Here is a 27,582-nt window from a genome sequence, read left to right as displayed (position 1 = left end):
AGTCTAACATTATGGCAAAATTTTAAAACTGTTTAAAGATTGCATTCTGGAGAAAAATGAAATCATTTCTCCCATCGCTCCTTTGGCAATAAGTGTATATTATTTTGTGTTATCTTTTTCATATAAACTCTCTGTCTTCCACATGACACCATGAGCTTCCTGAGGGAAAGAACAGGATCCTACACCTCTTTGTGACCCCAAACCTGCGGAGAACCTATTGGTCATTAGTGATGAGAATGAAGTCAAGTGTTTATTAATGATTCACATATAATAAAGGTGACTAACAGGATGACTCATAACCCAACAATTCTGTCTCCTCAACCTGGAAGTCTATGCCTTATCAGAGCACACACAAATACACATAAACAAACTTAAAATATTTCACATTAAATAATAACTTCCATGAGCTAGAATGGTAGCTTATTCTTCTGTGTATATTTAATTCCTTGTACAACTCTTGGCACAGAATAAAGGTTCAATAAATGTTTGCTGAAAAATTAAGGGAACCTCACATACCAGGATTGGTGTTCACCAAATTCATACAAATGGACAAAACAGCCAGAGGTGGACTTGTTTTCCAGAAGGAATAACAGCACAAAGATGGACCGGGTGCAGTGGCTCACGCCTGTAATCCCAGCACTTTGGGAGGCCAAGGCGGGCAGATCACCTGAGGTCAGGAGTTCGAGATCAGTTTGGCCAACATGGAAAAACCCCATCTCTACTAAAAATATAAAAAGTAGCCAGGCATGGTGGTGTGCACCTGTAATCCCAGGTACTTGGGAGGCTGAGGCATGAGAATCGCTTGAACCTGGGAGGCAGAGGGTGCAGTGAGCTGAGATGACACCATTGCACTCCCACCTGGGCAACAGAGTGAGAGACTCCCATCTGAAACAAAAAAAAAATTGTACAAAGATGTTCTTAGCTTCCAAAAGAATAAGTTATTTTATCACAGATTTTCAAGCCAGTTGTTTCTTGCTAGAGTGGCTCAAAAACATTCCCGGATCTGGTAAATTGCTTTTCTTCATCTGATTTATGATAAGAACCTTTCTAAAGTCTTCTTTAATTTGGTACCAAGGAAGCCTACCAAAGATGTATTATATTTTTTCTATTACGGCTTCCCTGAACTATGCTGTAAAGCAGAAGGTTTCCTAGGCACTGATCATCTGGCTGGGAACTTGGTACATGTGCTTGGGGACTAGGGGATGGGGATAAAGAAGAGGCAGCATTGAAGTCTTCATAAGCCATATTCTCATCACTGACCTCTGTTTTTTCTTTTCTTTTTTTTTTTTTTTTGAGATGGAGTCTTGCTCTGTCACCCAGGCTGGAGTGCAGTGGCACAATCTCCGCCTTCCGGGTTCATGCCATTCTCCTACCTCAGCCTCCGGAGTAGCTGGGACTACAGGCGCCCGCCACCACGCCCAGCTAATTTTTTGTATTTAGTAGAGAAGGGGTTTCACCGTGTTAGCCAGGACAGTCTCCATCTCCTGACCTCGTGATCCGCCCGCCTCGGCCTCCCAAAGCGCTGGGATTACAGGCGTGAGCCACCATGCCCAGCACCTCTGTTTAATGAAGTAATGAATATCTAGCAAAACCAACATTAGAAAGTATAAGGTTAAAATCCAAGACAAAGCCCATAACAATAAGCCATTAATCAGTGTATCACAAAAAACCTGAGTTGCGTCCTTCAGAAGATACTAAGGCAAGTGCACCTGTGTGCTCTTCCTGTGTGTTTTCCCCCCTATGTGATATGGTTTGGATGTTTGTCCCCTCCAAATCTCATGTTGAAATATGATTCCCAATGTTGGAGGTGGGGCCTGGTGGGAGGTGACTGGGTCATGGGGGTAGATCCTTCATGAATGGTTTAGCACCATCTCCGTGGTGATAAGTGAGTTCATGCTCACTTAGTTCACAAAAGACTTGGTTGTTCAAAAGTCTGGGACCTCCCCCGACTCTCGCTCCTACTCTCACCATGTGACATGCTGGCTCCCTGGTTGTAAGCTTCCTGAAGCCTCACCAGAAGCAGATACCAGCACCATGCCTCCTGTACAGCCTGCAGAACCATGAGCCAATCAAACTTTTTTCTTTAGAAATTACCCAGCCTCAGGTATTTATTTACAGCATCGCAAAAATGGCCTAATACGCTGTGTAATTTGTATGCACGTATATCTAGGACTCTGTGGTGAGAAAGGGCACACATTTCCACCCATTACCGGAGAAAACAGGAGCAAGAAGGAGACTGACAAATCCAGTCCATGTATAAAAAGGGGTGAAGGAGGAGAAGGAGGAGAGGAAATCAATACACTAAGAAGCCAACCCTTTCTTAACTGTGCCTGCCTTCCTGGGTTCACCTTGCTCTGTTTTAGAGTCCACTCAATAGCCTGTGCTTTGTCTTCAAGAAAATCCATCTGAGGCATCATTTCTACCTGTACACTGCAGAAATCAATTCTGTACAACTTCCTCCTTTTGCTAAATCCCTGAGATGCTGCCTATAAATTCAAAGAATTTCAAGCATCAACAATAACCCCTACCCCCACCCTAGAACTTAGTTATGAACATCTGTTGTTTACAAGGGTTCAGGCTAAGAGCTGCCAGACTTGTTCTGCAACCTCTACTTTAACACAGAGGCTGCCAGGGAGGGATGTCTGAATTTCATGCAAGGATGCCCTGTCCTGACTGCTTAAGCAGGAATCAGCAAACACAGCTCAGCATCCTACCATTGAAGATAATCCTAGTTTGTTCGATTCGTTTTCTAATCCTGGCTCTTTAACCAGCTGCACCCTAAATATACTAAGAAGCAGAACTGTGCTCGTTGATTCTCCCTGAATTTAAAACCCAAGGAGCAATGACAGTGGGGATGCATAAGAGGAGGCGCCAGCAGAAAAGATGGACCTATTTCAACTCTGAAAAACCCAAACCCTACATTTTTCTCATTCTCTCTAAATCTTTCATTAACAATGAGTCCTTCCCATGTCACGCTGTTTCTCTTCACCATGTGATACTTCTGTGCAGCGCAGGAATTAGATATTAAAGTCCTTACTTCAATTAACTAGGGAACAAATCTAATTGAGAACATAACTATACTGTCTTTTACCTTTCCCTGACTGAACCAAGTACATTTCCCTCCTGAGTACTGCACCTTTCTTCTCTTCCTGGTGACTACTGGAACCTGCTTTAAATGGGGTGCTATTTTTAAATTCCTGTGCACATGTGTTCTTATTAGTCTCTCTCAGCCTGCCCGATTTTCCCCATTTCAATTATAAAAGCATGTATAGCAGAGACTGTCTTTTCTTCTTATCTTGTAAACCCTCCCACTTAACACAGTCAGCTCCCAATAAGATGACACAGCTCTTGCCTTGAAAAGAGAACTGGATCAAAGTAAATTCATTTAATTGGCTGCAAATTCCTGAGAATTAAAAATCCCAAGAACACACTGCCTAGTAGTTGTTAGACACATTGCTTCCTGTGTCTGCTACAGAATTATTATGGGGCTTACAGGAGCAGAGAAAAGGAAAACTAAAAGCTCCCCGCACACTAGCACTGTTGTCAAGGAACGTGATCACTACTGTCTTTGCTCCATGGAGCTGAAAGACTGAGGTATGGCCTGCTGACATTCCAGTGGCAGATCCTAGGAGACACAGGAAACTCTCAGGAGTCTCCAACATCCTCCCAATCGCTCATAAAAGCATATTTTGCTTCTGACCTGCCCTCTTATCATTCCCTACCCTAAAAGGAAGATATAAAGCCATTTATGCAGAAGCTTGGGAGCTTCTGTTTGGCCTCATGAGACAAACAACCCAGTAAACCACATATTATTATGTTCATGACTAAGGTGTGTACTGCACTGGCCTGCTGGCCTCGATGGTAGATACTGCAGGAGGCTGAATAGGACTGGCCTTCTTTTATTTGCCCAAGTCAAAATTGGGACCTGTGGGCCTGAACGGTATATCTTTATAGAAACTCAGCAATTTGGCAACAGGGCTAACTATTAACTCCAAGAGGACAAGAAAATCAGAGAGTGGCTGTATGACAAATGTCTTACTCTTCATGAATGTGAAGTATGGAATGGTGGATCCATAAGTAACTCACCAAGGCTGAACTATATGACACCTTACAGAACAAAACATACAATTGCTGAGTTTTTATAGGGACTGACCATGCAATTACATAGAGTCACATAATTGCTTATGTCCTGCCCAATGTAGCTATACCATAAAAATCAGGGTGGGGGATAAATTTGTCATTCATGAGGGCCCACAGGGGTCTGAAGAAAATGGAAACTTGACATATTACCCAGCCAGGCTTAGGAATACTTAACTGTGCACAGGGAATGACTAGTGCATCTAATATACCAGTGTTTTACCCAGTATAGCTGTGCTCAGGCCCAAATCCTGAGGACAGGGATAATTGTTGCTACTATTTACATTTACTATGTGCCAAGCTCTGTCCTAAGTATTTCACATATTAATTCACTTAACCAGCATAACAACTCCATAAGGTAGGTATGAATATTACCTTCATTTTGCAAATGAAGATACTGAGGTGATTAAAAACTTTCATCTAAAATCACACAGCAAGTAAGTGGGGGAAATCCAGGATTGTGAACCCAGGAAATCTGGTTCCCAGAACTTGTGATCTTAACTATCAGGGCTGACTCTTCCTGTGGCTGATCTTAACTATCAGGGTTGACTCTTCCTGATAATTATATCAGCTACCATTTATTAAGCATCCATTAAGTCACAGACAATAGCTAGTGCTGTATATACATTACATATATCCTTAGAAGAACCCTTCAAGGTAAGTATTACTGTCAACATTTCACAGGTAAGAAACTGAGGCTAACAGGGGTAAAGTGCCTTGCTTAAGGTTACCAGCTAGGAGTAGAAGAGACAAGATTCAGACCCAAGTTTTTCTGGCTAAAAGCTCTGGTTTTTCCCACTAAGTCACAAAGCTTCCCAAATAACTTTTAACTGAATTCCTTCTCTCTTCCAAAGACTGGATCACCCTGTCTTGCTGATTCCCAAGTGGCCTTCTTGTGTCTCTTCCATCCTGCTTTACCCATGTGTGAGAAGTCCTCCCAATTCTTCCTCCAAAAAGGACTCAACCATGATCTAAGGTTCTACATGAACTGAGCCCATGCAAAACACACCAAAGAACCTTCTGTTAATTTCTGAAGAAAGGCATCTTGAGCCATGGAGAAGGGAAGCCAACCCTTGCAACACCAGATGCTACATCTGGGCAAAATCTTTCCTGAGGGAACAAACAGCTCCCAAATATGTCCAAAATGAGTGAGTGACACACTGGTCCCAGGAAGTCAGGGGTTCTCCCTCCCAGGAGATTCATGTTTCCTGGTCCTTTCTTTCTCGAGGTCACTCCATAAGTCAATGAGGAACTTTCTGGTCTTCCACCCTTTTCTGATCTGCAACCACAACTATAACATTTTCCATGGCCAACTGACTCTGCTTTTCAACCCAATGCTATCCTGTGAGACTGGTGAATGACTTTGAACTCAACTCCAGAGAAGGAACCCATCCGCAGTAGTGATGTAACTACAGAGACGGCGCACATTCAAATACTGGGCCTGAGGCCAAGAACACAGACTCTACAATACTTTTTCTTTAATTAATTGTGTAACTAACCTCCCACTGAAAGGAGTACTACAGGTTGAATGCCTACCAAATTCTTGAGATACCTAGGCCCTGCTCCCTCATATCCCTTCCAATGGTGACACAACTGATAACCAGCCAAACAAGAAAGTTTACTTTCTATGTCTACCTCCTTGATATTTTGCTAATTTAATATTAGTGAACATAGGAGATTGTCTTGTTCTTCTCTATCTCCAGTACCAAGCCCAATTGCTGATACATAATTAGGTTCCCAAAATGTATACTGAATGATATACAAATAAATACATCATTTAAATTCCTTTATACTCTCTGTAATCTAAGTATCACAGATGATACAAAGGAAGCTTCCCCTTTGTTCTAAACGCTTACTATTGGAAATCACAAATATTTCCACAGTTTCAACCATCCCCTCTCTGTGCACATGTGCAAATCTCTACCAACAGCCAAAAAATCTCTTTAGCCCTGCATATAGCCATTCATTTTGTCAACTACTAGAAATTTCAGCTTCAATACTCTTCCAACACCTTAAACTTAAAATCTAAAACCCAAATTTCTCATATTTTACCCCTTCAAAAACAATTCCTTCTCCTAACTTCTGTTAAAAAACTTCTAGATTTCAGCTGGGTACAGTGGCTTATGCCTGTAATCCCAGAACTTTGGGAGGCCAAGGTGGGCAAATCACCTGAGGTCAGGAGTTCAAGACCAACCTGACCAACATGGAGAAGCCCTGTCTCTACTAAAAATACAAAATTAGCCTGGCGTGGTAGTGCAGGCCTGTAATCCCAGTTACTCGGGAGGCTGAGGCAGGAGAATAGCTTGAACCTGGGAGGCAGAGGTTGCGGTGAGCCGAGATCGTGCCATTGCACTCCAGCCTGGGCAACAAGAGTGAAACTCTGTCTCAAAAAAAAAAAAAATCAAACAACAACAACAGAAACCCCTTAAAAAGCCCCTCTATATTTCTTTTAAAGATACCATTAATTTATCAATCACCCAAGTCAAAAAGACACTTTACAGACCTCTTTCTTTTGTGGCTTCCAAGTTCACTTGAAACCTGAATCCCATTAGTCAGCAATTCCTGCAGATTCTTTCTGCACCAGGTGCTTTCCATCTGTCTCTAGACTGTAAGCTCTAGGAGTACAGGGGTGGGTATCTGGCATGTGTCTGGCACATGGTAAGAAGATATATATTTGCTAAATGGACAGAAGGATAAATTCCTCATCTTTTCATTCCTACCATCCCAACCTAATTTAGATCCTTATGATCTACTGCAGCAACTGGTTTCCTTGGTCTCATGTTTCTTGTCATTTAGCAAACTACCACTAGGTTAATCTTCCTCAATCAGAGTTCATACCTATTTAAACCATCAGTGATTTCCAGTGTCTGTTGCATAGAGCCAAATCTCTAATCAAGAGTCAAGCCCCTCCACAATACAAACCTATCTCACTTTGTCCATTTCTTCCATATCCACTTATACTCCCAGCTAAACCAATTTACTCACTGTACCTCAAAATTGCTTTATTCTGTCCTCTAGCTGTGCTCCTTTTTCCTAGACTATATTCCCCTCCCTCTCAAGAGCATTTTCTTTAAAGTTTTGTTCAAATCTCATTTCCTTACTGAAGTTTCCTGACTACATCAACTGAGCCTCATCTCTTCTGCAGTATATACTTAGTACTTACTACCTATAGCCTTATGTTAAAGATTTGTATTCTTGCATTTGAATTTAATTTCTCCCTGACTAGATTATAAATTCATATGGGAAAGAACTACTCCTTTGATTTCTTTGGATCTCTGTCCTCTAAGAGTTTAGAACAAAATCTCTAAAATCGTCAACAAATATGTGTTGAGGAGAAAAAGAAGCTAGGAGAAACACTGAAAAGATAGTGACAGTGGGTTATAAAATAGCAGAAGGTCTCTGCAAGGAACACAGCAGGATAGCAATGTAGAAGTATTGCTCTAAAACTTCAACAGAAAAAAAAAGCTACCTAAAACCCTGAGTTATTAAAAGCAGGAGATCAAAACCAAGTGAGCTATGACTGAAAGGTAATTTACAGCAAGTCTATTTAAAAAAAAAAAACAAACAAACAAAAAAAATAGTCAATGCATTATCAGTTAGAGTCCTGCTGGGAAATATTAACACAGATTCCACTTAAAAGAGACAATCAAAGGCTCAGCAACAAATAGGAATACATTTATGCTCTTCAAGGAGCCAAAGAAAATGCAAGAACATCTTCCCTAGAAAGGCTTCCTACCCTCACATAATACTTTATCACTGCTCTTAATCAAACCAGGCTGACAGAATTTCAGACATTATTAGCAGGGTCTTCCCACAATTCACAGGGATGGGGGAAGCCATGTTACCTGTCTTAAACAAAGCAGAATAAGGTAGGGTCAAATAATCACTACAGTTCTATCTGCGGCATCTCTCATTCTCTGGGGGAAGGGGAAAGAAGGAGAGAGATAGAATCAGAGGGTTAGCCTGCAATGGAGTCAGAACTGTGCAGGCTTTAATGAGGATGTCTGCACTGAGCACAATGTGGGAGAGGACAAAAGGTGAGCAGGAGCAGAGCAGAGTAGGAAGCAAAGCCAAAGGGTGACAGGGTAATGGCTTCCAGGGGAAGAGGTGTCCAAAAGACGAAGAAAGCAGTTCAGCAGTGTCCAACCCTAAATGCAGTCACTTAGAACTGTAAGAAAATACCCAACCTAACCCAGTATGAGTGGTTGAAACCTAGCCAGGGTAAGAAAGTGGCCTGGAAAAAGGTGGGATGAATCCATGTGGACCGAATTCAGCCCTGGCCAACCTGCTGCATCCCAAGTTGAATAGTTTCCACGTCCCTGAGATGGGTCTGTCCAGAGTTGCTGCTGGCAGCTGCTCTCCTGGCAGTACAGGAAGACAAATTCATGGCATTGCTAGCCCAACAGCTGCTACAGCTCCGGGGGAGGTGATGAGTGCCCGCTGAGATGTTCTGGGCAGAGAATGAACTATTCTGGGACCAGTCCTAGAGTCAGCAAAATCAAGGCTACAATTCACCGACTGAATGAAAATACAGTACTATTGTCACTCCAGAGACCCAGGAAACCAAGAGCACTTTCTCTGTCCCAGCTTCTTCGACTTCCATTGATTCTTGCCCTCACACTTGGCCCCATCTTGTCTATTACCAAGGGTATGACCTCAGTTTCAGCCCACATTAACCTCACCACTGGACTCCTTTCTTAACAGGTCCTCCTCCTTCCAGTCTCTCTGCTCCAATTGATCATATGCATCGTTGCCATAGTTACCCTGTGAAAGCACAGCCATAATTATATTCCTTGCTCAAAAACTATCAGTGGTCCCCCATGCTTACAGAATAAAGCCCAAATCCTGTCACCTGGCATTCATAGACCTTTTTAATCTTCTGGCCCCTATCTTTTCTAGGTTTATTTCACTATCATATTTATAATTCCTGTTCTTCAGCAAAACAGATGAGTTATTCACCAGCCTTTGTTCTCACTTCTGTTAGCCTTTTCTAACACTGCGCTCTCTATCTAAAATGCTTCCTTTCCCATCTTTTTACCTTCTTTCTACAACTTCTCCATTATCTCAACTGTATTAAGCTTAAAGGATCAATACCTAGCATTGGCACTTTAATTTTTTCATCTCCCTTCCATTGAACTTGACATCCCTAAAGCCCTCTCCAGTCCCCCAATCGGAAGAAATATCTCTTCTTTGTGCACCTGTGACACTCTGTATGGATGGGTGGCCATGGTCTTTCCTACACTTGTCCTTTCATACACCACACATGGACAATATGGCAAATGCTGCTGATTGCCCCCCAATATTTCTCCTTCTTCAATGTTAATAGAAACTCTACTTTATAGTCACCCAGAACAATAACTATACTTCCCAGCCTCCCTTGCAGTTCAGCATAACCATGTGACTAAGTTATGGCCAGTCAGATACGAGTTGAAGAGATGTGTGTGCCACTTCCAGACTGCACCTTTGAAAAATAAGGCCATAACTGCCCCTTGTCCACTTGCCTCTTCCTGCTGGCTGAAATGAGACCATGGTGGCAGTGAGCCATCTTGAGTCATACAGAAAACGGCAACACTCTCGGGATGGAATAAGAAGCTGACAGCCCTGGATGGCTAACACCTAGACTATGACATCAGAGAGAAATCAACCTCTATCTTGTGTATGCCGTTATTACTTGGGGTCTATTACATCAGTCAAATTTATATCTTTACCAAATCAGATATGCCTAAGATGCCTTTCCTATGCCTAAATGTCAAATTTTCAGTTGCCAGCACATGTTTCAAGCTTGTCTTAGTGATACTGACTGCCAGGTACCAAGTCTGTTTCAGCGGGATGGTTGTCTCTGCATAGCAATGCTTGGGTATGCACACATCTGAACACTTGGTTATCTTTTGCAACACAAAAATGAGTGGAAATGGAAAAATGAAAGTGCTGTTACTAATGCTGTATTGCGAAGTAGAGGTCTCATCATTGTATTACTAAGATAAGGGCAGAACTCATCAGCTACGAGGACTCTTTAGGTATTCACTGAACTTGAGCAGGCAGGCCATGAGTTTAATCATGGAAAACAAACAAATAGAACTAAAGACAAGGCATACAATGATAAAAATATATCAGATGAGGTATAATTTGGAATTTCACATATACACTTATTTATAATAATAGAACTTACCTACCCCACATACAACTGTAGTTAGACATTCAACCATTTGACTTCTGTATACACTTTTAGGAATAAATTATGCATGAAAGTAGGATGTTGCCTGAGCCTCTCTTATTGAGTTTCTCACCATCTTGCCTGTATTCAATGCATTTGTACTATGTTCTATCTCCTCTTCTACCAGGCTGTATCATATGAAATTGCCATTTTGCCTTACAAAAAACCCCAGCAATTTCATATGTTTCACTCAAAGAAATTGAAAGCTTTTGGGTTTGGGGCTCATTTTAGTCATCTTTGCATCTCTCACAGTACCTTATATATGAGAGAATATCAATAAGAAATTGCTCTTACAGATCTTCTACTTGAAACACTTCTACTTCCATCAGACACCACTTTTCCACCTTACCTTCTATCCTTTGCCTTAAAAAACAAAACTATTCTCTCTCTCTCTCTACAAGTAGCTTTTGCTTCTCCTCATAGTAACTTTTACTACCAATGCGTAACTTTTATTCTCGAAGCCTGGGGTCCTGGATTTAGCTCTTTGTTCTCCTCTTTCTCTTCCCTGAATTCATATACTTTCATCTCTTCCACAATCACTTTTACCCTGAAGATTCTGCTAGCTATCCCCAGTCATAACCTCTTACCTCAGCAGTATGCCACCTCCACCTGCATACCTGATGGCCTCATACTGCTCGAAACCCAAAATGTTCAAAGTAGGATCACCATTCAAAACAGATCTTCCCTCAACACCCCCACTTCTATCATGGATGCCACAATTCGTCTAGGTCACCAGGGTAGAGACACTGGGTCACCCCTGACCATTATGGTTCTATGCTTTATCCAGTCAGTTATCCAGTCCTATTTAGTTTCTTGAATACCTTCTCAATATATTCCTACTTCCTTTCCACTCCCTCCATTTTTTTTCTCTTACTTTTTGTGTAGATTACCCTGAAACCTTCATCCTGGCCTTCTCTTTTCCTCATGTCTCTCTCCCCACCTAAGAACCCAGAGAACCCACTAAAATGCTGCCACACCCAATCTGAACTTCTCTGCTTACTATCAAAGAGCTATCACTTGGGGTCTACTCTACTTATTTAACTTATTTTCTACTGCTCTTGAAAATATCTGTGTTCTCATATCTCTACTAAAGTTCTTTTCATATTATACTACTTACGTAGCTCTTTTCCCTGTTAACCAGAGATTTTTTTTTTTTTTTTTTGAGACACAGGGTCTCACTCTGTCACCCAGGCTGGAGTGCAGTGGTGCAATCATAGCTCACTGTAGCCTCCAATTCCTGCGGTGAAGCGATCTTCCCACCTCCCGAGAAGTGCATCACTATGCTGAGCTAATTTTTTATTTTTTGTAGAGATGGGGTCTTGCTATGTTGCCCAGGCTGGTCTCCAACTCCTGGCCTCAGGAGATCTTCCCACCTTACCCTCTAAAGTGCTGGGGTTACAGACATAAGTCACCATGCTCTACTTAACCAGGAACTCCTAAGCTTATGTTAGTTCCTATAGGAATCAACAGAGAGCACAGTACTCGTAGGTATTTAAAAGAAATTTGTTAAATAAGTAGATTGATTGTTACTCAGGATACGATCAGGCAGGAAGCTATCGGAGTAAACCAGCTATGAAGTGTAACAGTCACCCTCTTCCAGGTTCTTGTACCACCTTGTATTAAATACTTTCCTCCCACAACATTTACCCCAACTTTAAATTATATATCTAATTGTGTGATTTGTTAAATGCCCATTTCTTCATCTAAGTGCTATATGGAAGAGGCAGTTTGTTCCCTGCTACACTCCAAGGCACAAATGAGTTCAAGGAATGTGCAATGGAAATCAGTTAGATGAATGTGTTATGAACCTTCCCTTTAATAAAGCTGGATCCCACACTAGCCCCTACACCCCCTTATCACCAAATATTCCTGCTTCCTCTTACCTGCACCTGCTGTTCTCTCCTCTACCACACAAATCTACCTCTCAAGCCTAGGTCCCACCTGCTTCATGATAACTTTCCTGACTATTCCAGAACCTTTATCCATCTCTGACCTCTCATCAGATCTATGTTGTATGTAACACCAATGATGTCTTAATGAGATCATTACTGCTTTATATGGTCTAATTGCTTCTTGCATTCAAAATCTTATCTCCAATCACATAATAACTCTCTCAACCTCTCTTGTATTTTCCAATGCCTTGTATAAGCACAGAACTGGTCAATCAATAAATACTCGCTGGTTATTTGAGAAAAAATGATGCCAAGTACCATCTTTAACAGAAAATCAACTATTCTAGACTTGGAGAAATCACCCTATTCCTAGTATGTGATCTTAATCAGAGCAATTCAGATGGCTTGGAGATTAACACATCTGAACTTTAATTTGTAACAAATAAGTCCATAAGCTGAGAATATGATATAGTACTAAAAATCAAATGCTATTTTAAATTTAGGATGAGATTACCAACAGAATAAATCCAACTTTGAATCACTTTCTAAAGCAAATGATTCCTCCCCTAAGTCTTCATTTATCACATACTAAAATAACATTTTATTATCAGATGATTCTCTTATCATAAAGAGAATGAGACTTGGGAAAGATAAACTCCGAGGAAAAAAAAACATCTGGAGGAAATTCTTATTCTGGCTTATTTTCAGATGTCATGTTCTCCTCAACCTTAACCCCATTTTCATTGCACAGAGCTGGCTTTTAAAGGATAATTTGTGTCCTGTATTATTAAGGCAATAAATAAAAATAGAAAATGGGGAAAATAAGGTACACTTGGCACTAATTCTTAAATTCATTCATTCATTTATTTATTCCACAATATTTAGTGAGCATCTACTATACACCACATATTATACTAGGCCCTGTGGGACTCCAGAAGATCAAACAAACTTATACAGTCCGCTAAGGGAAGATAACAGAAGGCAGATAGTGCTGAATGCCCTAAGAGAAGAGCAAATAAAACGTTGTAAGAATTCAGAAGATGGAGAACTTTCTTTCTTCTGGGACAATCAGGAAAGTTTCCTGGAACAGGGAGAACCTGAGATGGTTCTTAAGACATGGGCATGGCTTAGACATGCAAACATGGAAAGACTGACCACATAAGCTCAAATAACAGGATGCCAGTGACCCACTGGAGTGAATGTTCTGTTTGGCTCAGGTATAGTGGAACAGAAACAAGAAATAAGGTTGGAAAGCTGTTTGAAGCCAGATGTAGAGGGGCTTAAAGACCAAGCCAAAAAGCATGCACCTTTGTGAACAGAACAGCATTTCCCAAATGCCAATGTGCACACAAATCACATGCTATGTTGTGGGATCATGTTATAGTAGGACTGGAATAGGACCTGAGATTCTGCATTTCTAACAGTACAGATGATGCTGACACTGGGAAACTACAATTTGAACATCAAAAACATAGATGGGCTGGGTGTGGTGGCTCACACCTGTAATTCCAGCACTTTGGAAGGATGAGGTGGGAGGATCACTTAAGACCAGGAGTTTGAGACCAAACTGGGCAACACAGCGAAACACTGTCTCTACAAAAATTAAAATAAAATAAAAATAGCTGGGTATGATGGTGCACACCTGCAATCCCAGCTGCTCAAGAGGGAGGCTGAGGCAGGAGGATCACTAGAGCCCAAGAGTCTGAGGCTGCAGTCAGTCAAGATCACACTATTATTCTTCAGCCTGGGTGACAGAGCAAGACCTTATCTCTAAAAATAATAAAAATCATAATAAAAAGAACATAGACAATGGAGAGACACTGAAAGTTTTGCAGAAAGAAACTCTCTGATTACCAGTGTGTTCCAGGAAGATTAACTGTGATCACAATGGAGCAAGCAGATTGGAATGGGGAGAAGCTGTAGACCAAGCTTGTCCAACCCACGGCCTGTGGGCTGCATGGGGGCCAGGACGGCTTTGAATGCAGCCCAACACACATTTGTAAACTTTGTAAAAATATTGCAAGGTTTTTTTTGCAATTTTTTTTAAAGCTCATCAGCTATTGTGTTAGTGTATTTTATGGGTGGCCCAGGACAATTCTTCTTCTTCCAATGTGGCCCAGGGAGACCAAAAGATTGGATACCCCTGCTGCGGACTGTGATCCTCAATGCTGGCTGTTCATTAGAATCACCTGGGAAGCTTTTACACCACCCTGTTACCCAGGCCCCACTCCCAGAGATTCTCATTTAATTGGTCTGGAGTGGGGCCCAGATTTCTGTATTTTTTTTAAAGTTCTCCAGGGAATTCTAATGTGCAGCCAGGGTTGAAAATCTGCTATAGAAGATATAGTAAATACTGCAATCATTCAGACAAAAAAAGATGATGATCTAAACTAGGGCAATGGCAGTGGGAACCAAGTGAAGGGGCCAGCTGTATAAAATAAAGTACATGTAGAAGAAATAGACCTTAGCAACTGCCTGGACAGGGATTTGGATATAATGGCCTCAACATCATTTATTTCTCCTAATTAAAGACAGTTTGGTGAAATGGTTAAAAACATAGACCCTGGAGCCACACTGCCTGCATTTGAATTCCAGCTCTACTATTTACTAGGGGTATGTGAGTGTGTGAGTGTGGGATGTGTGTGTGTGTGTGTGTGTGTGTGTGTGTGAGAGAGAGAGACAGAGAGAGATTAAGATAGACCCTGAGTTAAGCCCCTTAACCTTTTTATGCCCCAGTTTCTTCATCTATAAATTGGGGATAATAACAATAACCATCATATGGAGTTGTTGTTGGGATTAAGCAAGCTAACATATACATAAAGCCCTTAGTAGCATGCCTGGCAATAGAGCTATAAACAAGTTGGCTGTTGTTATTAGCATGGTTCATCATCTACTCTCATCTCTATGAAATGTTGAACTGCACACAAGCCTGATCTGAAAAACGAGAAGTCCTTGAGGGCTTTCAACCAATCTGAAGCCAGCGGCTCCTGAATCCAACTGGATCTAAGTAGTGTACCCTGCCCCGCTCCACCCTGGACCCCATTCCAAGGTCTGAGAGTAACAGCCACAGAGCCCCTACTTGAATTGCTGGTCCTTAGTGCTGCGTGTCTTGGCCAGGAAGCGTTCCGCCAGCTTCTCCAGGTTGCGGGAGTAGTCCATCTCAATCTCTGCCTTCTTTCGGAAGAAGTCCTGGAGGTCCTGCAACAGTTGCACCCGAAGCTCACACTGCTGATCCAGGCATTTCATCTGCTCTGTGAGCTGAGCACGGATCTCTACAACAACAACAAGGAAGACAGTCAGAAAGACAGCCCTGAACAAACCACCATGCATGCCAATATTCACCCACCTTCCATTTACTTATTCCCCGTGCCCTGGGAAATTCAAAGCCCTGAACGAAAAAGCCTAAAGTCTAAACTGTCCATACAATGTGAGGCACCTCCAAAAATGCCAACCCTTTTTACACCATTAAAGAACATTGTGAACCAGGAATCTGCTGAATCACTTAGGAGAAGCTGCTTATTAAACATAATAATATTCCTATCTACCATTTATATTACTATGTTTCTAGTGGCAGAGAGCCACAATCTGGGTTGTCTTCTGGCAGAGGGCCCAAATGAATTATCACCCCAACCATCCTAAGAGGCAGGTACTACCTTATCCCCATTTTAAAAATGAGAAAACTGAGTCTTGAAGAAGTCAAACTTTTAAGTGGTGAAGCTGGGATTCAAACCCCAAGAGACTGACTTTAGAGCCCATGCTCCTACTTTTTGCACTTTCCCCATCATTTCAAAATGTTGTTTAGCATCTTCATGAAGTAGGATGAAGGTCAGGATATTTTAATGGAGACTGAAAGAAAATTTCCCAAGGTCAAATCGTAGCAATCAAAACAAAACAAGCACAAGAACTTCTGGGCAAGCAAACCATTCACTGTCAATCAGATTTCACAGTTTCCAATATCACAGAATGAAAATCATTTTTTTAAGAAGACTTGGAAAGAGATTTTTTTTCACTAACAAATATCACTCATATCCCTGTTGCTTAATCTTCAGGGATGCTGAAGTGCCTCTATAGTGTCATAGCTATAAATATTTCTGGTTAAGCTCTAGCATGCAGATTTCTGGCTGGTCAGGGTCCTCGTATGGAGCTAGCAAATACTCTCTCTGGAACTGCTGCAAAGGAAGCTACAGATGCGACCAGATCTGCCTCAAATGCAGTACCGCATTTGTTACTGACAAGAGACCTGGCACTCACAGGAAGCAGTCTGCCAAAGCCAGACTGATTTTCAGCTCAGAGAAGGCCTGCAGTGTGTATCCTGCTGAAGTTATGTCCCAATCCCCATCTGAGTCAGAATGGAGCCATTTCTTTCATCCTTTTCCTCTGCAAGCCTGCTTAGCTCCAAGTGCATTAGGATGTGACAGTGACTCCAAACCCACAGAAAAGGATCACCTATATTATGCCTTTCCTTATGCATGCCCCAAATTCATTCCCAAGTAGTACAGTTGTAACAATGCTTTCTGTCTATGCTATGTAATGCATCATTATGGGGAAAGGGGGTCTAGAGTTTTCATGTGAGCTGCAGATAAATCAGAGAAAAACGGGATGAGAACTATGATGTTGAAATGCTCATGAAGCAATGAGGGTGGGTAAATGGTGCATTTAGCTTTGCCTTGAAGTAGTTGAGGCTCTATAATCTGTCCCCATCTACATTTTTGTTTCTGTTTTTACAAATATCAGTATGTCCTTTGCAGATGATCTCAGGTGATCTGTAAGCGCAATTCTCACCCTCTCCATCCTCATCTCTCTCCCTGTCAACCACCAATGCCAACCAGCCCTGCAGTAACCTCACCTGAACTGAAACTGAGCTCCGGAGGATTGTTTCAAGCAGACAGAAGGCTGTGCAGAAAAGCTGCCTACCTCATCACTCATCAAAGCTCTCTTGTTCTGTGTTTTATGGAGTCTGATTACAAGGGTATTGGGGGTAAAGATCTGCAGAGGTTATGTCAGGCATCTGGTTCTTGCCAGGGATTTCTGGGTCTCTTAAAGGGAACAGCCCTTGTTGAGACTATTCCTGAAGGCATTGTACCCCTTCCATATATTAGTCAAAAGCTGATAGTAATAGCCATTGGGTGGGCAAACTGTGCATTGAGAGGGCATTCACAATGCTTACTAATATTACTTAAATCTCATCCATTAAGAACCAAGGCCTCTTTAGGGTAGAAAGGCTTTCCAGGTACTGAATCGTAACAGATGTACAGGGGATATGGATGGGCAGTAAGGCTGTCAGGTCCCTCTGAGTCCCCTGTAATGCACTTAAGAATTTACCTCAGTAATCTCACTCGCCAGGGGAATAGAAAGAAACAGTTAGTTGGATGACACCCACCCTCTGCCAAAAAAAGAGAGGACGAGGCAAAGTCCCATGAAGTTCCAGAAGTAGGCCACTCCAGACTTAGCCTGTCCAAGGAACAAGTATTTCATAGGAGGCCTCTGAGATATGTGATTTAATGTAAGAAACCCCCAAGCACATCCAGTCAGCAAGGAAATCCAGCCTGACTTTGTCAGGTGCCTCAATGAGGGCAGCACAGTATATGCTGCATCACAGGTACTCCCTCTGGAACCCTGAAGGGAAGGGAGCATGTGTTTATTGAATACATTTTATGGGCCTTTCTATATATCATCTCATTTAATTCTCACAGGTAGTCTGTAAGGTATCCACAATAATCCTGATTACACTAAGGAGAAAACTGAAGTAAGACTCTTCAGGTAGTTTACCAAAGGGTCAACGATCACGCAAGTGGAGCTGGAGCTAAATTAAGGTTTGCCTGACTTGTCAAAGAGGTTAATAGTAGGTCAGAGAAACAAAAACAAGAGAAATAGAACACCAGTTTGGAGTCTCTGAAAGTATTTCTGGGTAAATCACAGTGACCATGACTCTTACTCCTGGAACATCGCCTTTTCCACCTTCCAGCTGAGGGTTGATTCAGGCCCCTAAGACAAGTATAGACTTGCCCACTGACTCATTAGCTAGCTATGTTTCAATCTGTCCACAACCAGACTGGATCCCTTCCCCACTTCCTAGATCTACCCTACAGGACAGCTTAGAGGGAAGTGCTTTTCTTGTCCTGTGAGTGCACCCTGAGGTCTACCAGGAAGCCCAGGGGACAGAAACTGTGAGAAAGCAGTATCCCCACCCCTGATCCAGGAAAAAAAAAAAGAGGCTCTGTTAATAGATACCACCTGCCAGTGTGGTTTATTTGTGATATGACACCACTGAGCATCTCCCCTCCCTCAATACTGGCTAAAAAGAAGAAGAGGAAGAAGGAGGAGGAGGAAGGAAGAAGAAGAGGTGGAGGAAAGGAAGAGGAGGAGGAGAAATAAGAAAGAGAATGAAGAAGGAAGAAGGAAAAAGAAGAAAGAATAAAGGAAGAAGAAAGAAGAATGGAAGAAGAAAGAAGAAGATGGCTCCCTTGTTACCATCTTCAAAGCATCCACACAGGTATTAAGGGAAATTCTAACCACTCTCACTCTTAGGCGTACAGCTCCAAGACAGGACAATTGTTCTATCCAGGGCAAAATGTCCTGCTTTAGGCACTGCTGCTGCTGCTGCTCCTACAAAGACAAACAATGGTCCCCAAGAAGGCAGCTATGTTGGCCCCAGTCCCCGTCCATGCACACAAGGGGCAGGAAACAACGGGCCACTGAATACCAGCACTCCTGGGCCATGTGCCCAGACTGGAGGCCCCTCTGAACCCTGGCCTATTAACAAACAAAAGGGCAGAAAGAAGAAAGGGGCAATTATAAAAACACAGAGGAACTCCTCACAGCTCCCTTGTGTGCTTAGGCGATCATGCATGTGCACATCATGTGTGCACATTCAAAGACTCACACAACTCATACCACCTACACCATGCTTCACGATACCAACTCAAGAAGGCTGTACACATCTGGTTTACAGTTGGATGAGAGTTCTTGGGAGCTATGGAGATGGTAGGGTCCTTGCCAGTTCCTTCCCTAGAAATACATGGGAAGAAGTCAAGCTCTCACTTTCTAGAAGCAGCTACATCTTAGGGGTACAAAATAATTCCCTGGCTCTTCACAAGGCCAAAGTACTAAGGTCGCCACGAGCCACCTGGAGTGATATACACCCCCAAACAGCCTCCCCTGAGCACCCAACAGAGCCCATTTATTCAGCAAATCTTACTGAGCCTCTCCTGTATGGAGGCACTGTGCGAGGTGATGGTGACAAAGGAGAAAAAGACAGGTCTAAGCCCTGTCTAAAGAGGCTTGACAAGTAAGAGAAAGGACAAGAGAACACAAAAAATCTTACTGTTTCTGCTTTAAATATTATTGTAACAAAGCTGAGGTAATAAGCCCCAACCTGAAGATCTAAGATTTAAAAATCATCAATAGCAGAAAGAAATCACATAACAGGGCTAAGAAAAATCCAATGTCCTCTAACATTTTTTCTTATTATGATTTCTAAAAATGACACTTGAATAAAAATTGCAGCTTCCCTTGCAAGAGGAACCAAATTTTTTAAAAAGGTTCCTGAGAATCAGAGTTGACCTCTGGTTGATATTTCATGCAAAGACTCAAGACAAATTTAAACCTCACTGTTCTGAATTAAGATAGTGATGACTGTTGCTCAACCTTGTGAATATGTTTAAAAATTGAATTGTACGCTTTAAAAGAGTGAATTTTACAGTATGTGAATTATATCTCACTGAAAAAAAACAGATAAAAAAATTGAACCCCACCACACAGCATATTCTGTTGAGCACCATCTGCCAGTGAAGGGGAAAATAACCCAACAAACAGGAACCAAAAGGAGGAATGGATTCTTGGTTTCCATTTCCCGGTGTGTATGAATTAAATGAATTCTGCATTGACTATTCCTAAAGCAAATCTTGGAAGCTGCCCCTCTGGGCAGTAGGCTTGGCCATGACATTGAACTCCACTGGCAGATCACCAATTCCAAAGGATGTCAGATAAAGACCTGCCAGGGAGTGTTTTTATGTGTGAATTCAAATCCAGGATCACCAGACACACCCACAAAGCTTCCCCTGGGACATGCTGCCTCCTTGTCCATGTTTGGCCACAGCTAAGATACTAATTACACTCGTCCTAGTATTTAGAAAGAGGCATATTTCCTTTTCAGAAAGATACTGAAGGATCTCGATAAGCATGCAACTGGAAGAAAAACTAGCCCTAATAGCATACTGATCATTTAACAAAAACAGGCAGGGCCCCGCCACGCTGACAATCATGTAGACTCTAAATTACAACACCTGCCAATGCAGATGACACAGTCCTCTGAAGACTGCCCTCACTTCAGAGAACATCCAGGGAATTCACCAGCCAGTAGAGTACAGGGGGTGAGGGTGTTCAGCCTATTGCTTTCAATTCAAGGATCCCTTTCTTTCCTCCTTTCAAAATTCATCTTCTTCTTGAGGAATTTTCTCTGATTAAGTCATGAATACCACATTTCTAAGGAGAAAATAGGGGAGGAAGGGCAGGCCAGGAGACAGATGTAATCTTTCAGGAAAGTCACACACGCATGTCCTTCCTTTCTCCCTGATGTGCCAGCACCCGGGGGCAGGAGCTGCATCTCCCTCAGGCTCTGTTGCCAGCACGCAGAGCAGAAGATCAGCCCATGCTCCCCATTGGGAACCTGGTCTGACTGTCAGTCTTTTTCCACCCAGTCTGCCTCACCCGTTTTCAGCCCTTTCAAAAACGCATGATATCACCTCAGCCATCTCAGGAATATTAATTCCTAGTACCTTTCCAGAGAATGTTACATAAGAATACAATTGAGGCTTTCAGGCTCTACCCTCCATATCTCTTACCAAGACTTCTTATCACAACAGTAATCAGCCCCTCTCAAAACTGTTCCTCAGGAAAAAAAATACCAGAATGCCCTGCCAAGTCTTGCTCTCTACTCTGCTAATTTGCCTTTCTATGAACTTAGTAAAGGAAGGACTCAAAACTCCTTACTGGACAGATGTAAGAACCAAAGCTCAGAGCAGCAAAGGGGATTGACCAAGATCACACAGCTATTTAGTTGTAGATCAAGACTGAAATCCAAGTCACTGAGTTCCCAACGTCCTTTCTTACTTTTACTTACTCTTATTGCAAACATTTATTTGAGTGCCTTCCAGGTGCTCTGAGAATACAGACAAAAAGTACTTCCTCAAAGTTAGCAGGGTAGTGGGGAAGAAAGAAGAAAAAACGGTAACAAACAAAGTTAAATAATAATATAAACAAATGAGTATGCACACAGAGCAGAGAGACACAGCACCGCCCTCAATTTGTTATATGGGCTATAACACATCTTCAGTGACTGACATTACTTATCTATGAGTAGTCAGTTTCCAAGAAAAGGCCATCAAGATACTTTCAGTAAACTAGGAAACAGCAAATATTCTTCCTCAAAGAGTGTGACTTTTTCCACATTACTTTATTAAGTAAGGAACAAACCAGGCCAGGCACAGTGGCTCACGCCTGTGATACCAGGACTTTGGGAGGCTGAGGTGGGCCAATCACTAGAGCTCAGGAGTTCGAGACCAGTCTGGGCAACATGGCAAAGTCCCATCTCTACAAAAATTTTTTTAAAGTTAGCTGGGAGTGGTGGTGTGTGCTTTAGTCTCAGCTACTTAGGAGGCTGAGGTGGGAGGATCGCTTGAGCCCAGGAGGTCAAGGCTACAGTGAGCCGTGATTATGCCACTATACTCCAGCCTAAGTGACAGAGCAAAACCCTGTCTCAAAAAAATAAATAAGGCAGGTACAGCCAACCAACAAAGAGCTATTACGTTTCTGAAATAATTGTTTTTCATTCCTTGTATCCATGTTTTCCCCACATGCTTTTGGCAAAACTGATTCCACCCCTGCCCTCTCCAAAGATAGGTGAAACCCCATCTCTACTAAAGATACAAAAAATTAGCCAGGCATGGTGGCACACACCTGCCTCGTCAAAGATAGTGTGCTTTCTCAAACCCAGGCCTTGGCTGGGAGATGGAAGACCCGGGGACAAAGAGAGTGTGACGCTGCCACTGACATCTTGCTATCATGAATGGAAAGCCTGTTTGAGAATGGAGTTGGCCCAAAGAAGCAGAGCTGAGAGATGGGGAGAAGGAAACATGAGTATCTGAATGAAGTCACATCGAGAAGCCAGCCCTATCCCTAGGCCTTTCAGTTACACAAGTCAATTCATTCAATTTTCGCTTAAAACACTTTGCCTTAGGCCAGGCACAGTGGCTCACACTGGTAATCCTAGCACTTTGGGAGGCCCGGATGGGAGGACTGCTTGAAGCCAGAAGTCTGAGATCAGCCTGGTCAACATAGCAAGACCTCATCTCAAAAAAATAAAATAAAATAAAAAATATATAAAAAAGAAACAAACAAACAAAAGAAACCACTTTGTCTTGGAGTTTTGGTCCCTTGCAAAGAGGCCCTAACGGATAAAGTGAGGATTTCTGAAATATTCAGAAGTATGAAGATCCCTGTTCTCAAGAATGTACACTCTAACTGGGAAGACATGATCCAAATATACAATACATTTCAAAATTTTACATAACAATTCATATTACATAATTGCACAAGATATATAATTATATAGTATAGAAATTATGTTATTGTATACTATAAGGACATGAAATTAAGAATAAATACTACAATGAAAGTGTTGAAAACTCAGGAAGATCGGTGGGGAATCCCGTTACTAAAGTCAGGCTTCTGGAGGTAGTCTAAACTTCTTGAAAATAAGAAATTTGGTCGGGCGCGGTGGCTCACACTTGCAATCCCAGCACTTTGTGAGGCTGAGGCAGGCAGATCACGAGGTCAGGAGTTCAAGACTAGCCTGGCGAACATGGTGAAACCCCAACTCTACTAAAGATACAAAAAATTAGCCAGGCATGGTGGCGCACACCTGTAATCCTAGCTACTTGGGAGGATAAGGCAGGAGAATTGCCTGAACCCAGGAGGCAGAAGTTGCAGTGAGCCGAGATTGCACCATCACACTCCAGTCTGGGCAGCAGGGAGTGACTCTGTCTCAAAAAAAAAAAATTAAAAAAGAAGAATAAATTTGTCTGTTCAGCTGACTAATGTACTTGTGGGACCCAGAACAACACCTAGCATTATAGTAGGCCTCCAAGTTTGTGGAGGGAAGGCAGGAGAGGAGAAAGAGAGAGAGAGAAAGGGGAGGAAACGGAAATCTGAACTAATATTCTGAGGGAGGGTAGGATTTCAGTAAATGAAGGGTGACGGGATATTCCAGAGTTAGAGAAAACATACACCAAGAGATGGGAATGTTTGAGCGTGCCCTCTCTGTGGGGTAGTGAGGAGGATGTCCTTACTGGAACAAAAGGTGGCACTGAGGCTTGGTCAAAGATAAAGGTGCAAGGCGAGGAATAGCTCCAAAGGCCAATAGAGTAGTTTGGATCTCAAGCAGCCAGAAATGGAGCTGGTAAAAGTTTGTGTCATGACGAATGTAATAAACGGAGTTGAAGCAAGATCACAGTGAAGGAAGTCTGCTGGATGGAGTCCTATGCTGTCTAAATGAAGAAATGGAGTGGACATTAATGAGCAATACAAGTTGAATGGTAGAGAGGTCAAAATGAGTAGAATTCCATGAGTGGAAAATTTCTGCACATACCAACACCAATCATTAGCAACAACACATACTTAAGAGCCCATGACTCTATAGTATGATTCCAAACCATACTTCCCTTCACAGTAATCAGCAAACTGGAGCCATAAGAGACATTCTTGGGTTCAAAGGTAAGACAGTAATCTTGGTGGGAGGAAGGGGGTAGTGGGGGCAGTTGTGTCTGGAACCCTGGCCTCCCTGGCTTTCCTTTTGACTGTAGTTCTCTGTGATGGACTTTAAACATGGCCATCTTCAAAAGTGTCTGCGCTGTGCAGCAGATTATCCCAAAGCTATGAAAGAAAGAACCACTCCTCCCCTTACATTAACTCCACACTACCTAAAAACAATGCCTGCACCTTTGGTAACAAAGAGAAACCAGCCAGTGGAAAAGAGAAGAAAAATGGCCCTACAAGTTTCCAAAGGACATTCAGTCATCCATTAACTTTCCAGCCCCCAAGTGAACGCACAGAAGGCAATCTCATAAAGCCAATGAGAGGGATATCTCAATGAACTTCAATCATTGCGACTGCTCTGGCAGGCCGCCTTAGTTCTTTCAAGTGACTCAAAAGCAAGTTAAAGACAAAAAGCTCCCAAATGAAAAAGCTGCCACATCAAATGCCAAAGTAGTAATTTTAGCCCCTAGGTCTTGGCTGAGATGGCTAAGAAACAGAATTCTCAAGGTCCAAAATTTAGAATTAATTTGTACCACAAACTAAAGATGCAGGATGTGAAGACCAGCAGCTCCTCTGGGAAATGTCACCTAGTCTGATGCTCCTGATTCACTGCTAGTGACAAGCTGCACGTCAGTTCCCAAGGACCACGATAATCAACAAACAAACCCAGCAAATATTTATCTAACACCAACTCTATGGGAAGATCTGGGTGATGAATCATTGGAACACACATGAAAATGTAAGATATTTACACAAGAAAATGTAAGACAGTCTCTTACTCTCAAGGAGCTTACAACTGAATTGGAGAAAAGGAGGACTAAATGCAAAAATATTTAAGAGTATAAGACTGTGCATCCTAAGTGCCAAAATAATGGTCCCAGACTACATTAAGGGAGGAAGAAATCAGTAAAATCTAGCATGGACCTCTTGAGACCTTGGGTAGGGGAGGATTTAAATGGAAGCGAGGGGGATGACAGATGAAGGGTTGTAGTTAGCAAAGCAAAGTCAAAGAGGCTAAAATGGGCAGATGAAGCTCAGGAGGCTGTGAGAAGCCCTGTGACTTGAAGGTTCACACAGAAGAGTATGAAGAGAAAGGGTAGAAAAGCAGGCTAGGGCCAGCAGAGAGGGCCCTGCATGCGTGATGAGCAGAACAGATACATAGTTCTAAAGGGCTCTATAAACTCTGGACAAGGCAAAATGACAGTCTTGAAAAGTAGGACAGCCCAAGAAGAGTCAAAGCTCAAGGAGAGTCAAAATCCAAGAAATTTCCTACCAAACAATTCCTGAAAAGACTAAATGTCAGTTCAAACATGTCCACTCTCTTAGAGGACAATGGCACACTGTATGTGCTCAAGGCTCCAGCACAATCGAGTTGAAAACAAACCAGATCAATATTAAAATCCAGACCCTAAGTTCCTGTAGAGCTGGCTCTGGAAAGTTTACTTCATTTTGTGCAGGACCCAGCTTAGCGTACAGCACATTGTTTCAATACAGCACATACATACTGGCACATTGTTTCAAATTTATTCAACAAGCAGGGACCAAGCACCTATTCATTACCAGGGAGAAGGACAAACAAAAATGATTAAGGAAGACCAAGAAGTTCAGGTAGCCCGTGAAATGCCTGTGAAGCATCCTACTGGAAAAGACAGTTGTATTCTCCTTCTGTTCTCAGGAGAGGTCAAGTCTAGAAATAGACATTTGAGAGTCATCAGCAAATATTATAGATGGCAGTTAGGAAGTTAACCAGGAAAGTGAATGCAGCTGTCCATAGAGAGCATGTAGAATGAAAAAGACGTTGGCTTAGGATATCCCCATTTAGGTGGAAAGCAAAGGAAGGAGAGATAGGAAAGTAGATTAAGAATGAAGAGAGAGGTACAAAAGTGTCAATAACTACAGAGTATTTAAATAAGACAGCAAGTCAAAGAGCTCATTAACTTTGGCAATGAGAAGTCTATCATTATTGAGGGCCTGCTCTGCCAGATTCAGTTTATGCATCACCCCAGATGAACACAACTACCTTGCTGCTGGCTGAAACAGTCTGCCCAGTTCCCGTTGCAATGGCTGTTCCTGGGCCTTCATATGTTGTTGGTGGACCAGCCTGACAGTGCTTTGCCTTGTACCCCTGCTGCATGATTCTCAATCTCACCCCAGGTTTTCTCTATTGCCACTGGAGCATGAGATTTGGAGTGACCTATTCAATCAACAGTCATGTCAACAAGTACAGAGAAGTGGAGGCTCCATGAATCAAAGTACCTCATGACAGCTACTGTTCTGGATGTTGGGTAGACAGTCCCATCCTTGACAAAACTTATCCCAATGAAAGAATCTGCCCAGCAGATCCTTCAGAATAGCTAATCATTTATTTTTCAGCAACTCAATATACATGTTAAGTGACTGGCTGATTATAAGAACTGGTTTAGTTGACCGTGGTTTATTTTTTATGGAAAGGTAAACTGTCCCCACAAAAGTTATAGGCAGACACATCTTATATATTTACTAATAATCACACATGTCATTTATTAAGTGCTTATTACATGCCAAGTAGGCTCCTATTGAGTCACTATTCAAGTACAAAGGTATCTCACTTAATCCCCAAAACACCCCAGGGAGATAAGTTTGCAGCAAAGCCGAGTGATTAAGAGGACAGACTGCATTGAGAAAAACTTGGATTTTAATTCTAGTTCTGCCACCTGGTACCTGTGTCTCCCTGAACAAAACACTTAATCTCTCAAAGTCTTTTTCATTATCTACAAAATGGAGTTTGTAATAGCAGCCACTCCATTGGATTGTTATGAAGAATAAAAGAGATGGAGAATATAAAGTGCTTGTTACATGCCGGATGCCTAGTAAGCCTCCATTAAAAGGCAACCATGATTCCTCCCATTTCACAACAAGGGACCACTGAGGTTCCTAGAGATCAGTTAACTGCCTAAGGTCACTCAGGTAGTGACAGATCACAACAGGATTTGAACCTAGATGTGTTTAATTCTAAAAATCAGTGCTCTTAACCACTCTCCCCTATCCATTTGTTTATAATGCTGAGATACGACCTCATGTGGTTGTCTGTCATAGTGGAATCTTTTAGTGCTAGGCTGGCAACGTTGACTGGTTAACAAAAAGAATCCCTGAATTCCTTCAACTTAATCAAATAAGAATCCTCATTCTCACTGTCTTAACTCTGAATGTTTAAGGGTATGTGTTGGGAAAGAGGAGGAAACACCTTTTTATCATTTCTTCTTGAAGGCAATAGCAGGAAAAAGTCCATGCCATCATCTAGAGATGCTATCAACTGGAGAGGCCGCAGAGAAAAGCCTGACCCTGGAACTGGACTGCCTGGGCTCAAAATGCCAGCTCCACCACCGACTAGCTGTGTGTGACCTTGGGCAAATTACTTATCTCTCTATGCCAGAATGTCCCCATTCTGTAAAATTTTGATAATAACAGTACCTACCTCACAGAGTTTTTTTTTTGTTTTTTGTTTTTTTTCTTTTTTTGAGACGGAGTCTTGCTCTGTTGCCCAGG

General features: G+C 42.2%; 1 protein-coding gene across 3 annotated transcripts in view; it reads right to left on the bottom strand.

Annotated features, from left to right (window-relative positions):
- The window catches only part of SRGAP2 (SLIT-ROBO Rho GTPase activating protein 2), a 254,817-nt gene that overhangs the window by 136,038 nt on the left and 91,197 nt on the right, over positions 1–27,582 (bottom strand). For all 3 annotated transcript variants that reach the window (XM_012001018.1, XM_012001022.1, XM_012001028.1), the window contains exon 2: positions 15,323–15,515. In XM_012001018.1, the coding sequence (XP_011856408.1) occupies positions 15,323–15,515 (193 nt within the window). The remainder of the gene's footprint in view (positions 1–15,322; positions 15,516–27,582) is intronic.

Source organism: Mandrillus leucophaeus, unplaced genomic scaffold (assembly GCF_000951045.1).
Source record: "Mandrillus leucophaeus isolate KB7577 unplaced genomic scaffold, Mleu.le_1.0 Scaffold1174, whole genome shotgun sequence".
Classification (NCBI taxonomy): domain Eukaryota; kingdom Metazoa; phylum Chordata; class Mammalia; order Primates; family Cercopithecidae; genus Mandrillus; species Mandrillus leucophaeus.
This window is presented reverse-complemented; position numbering and strand designations above follow the sequence as displayed.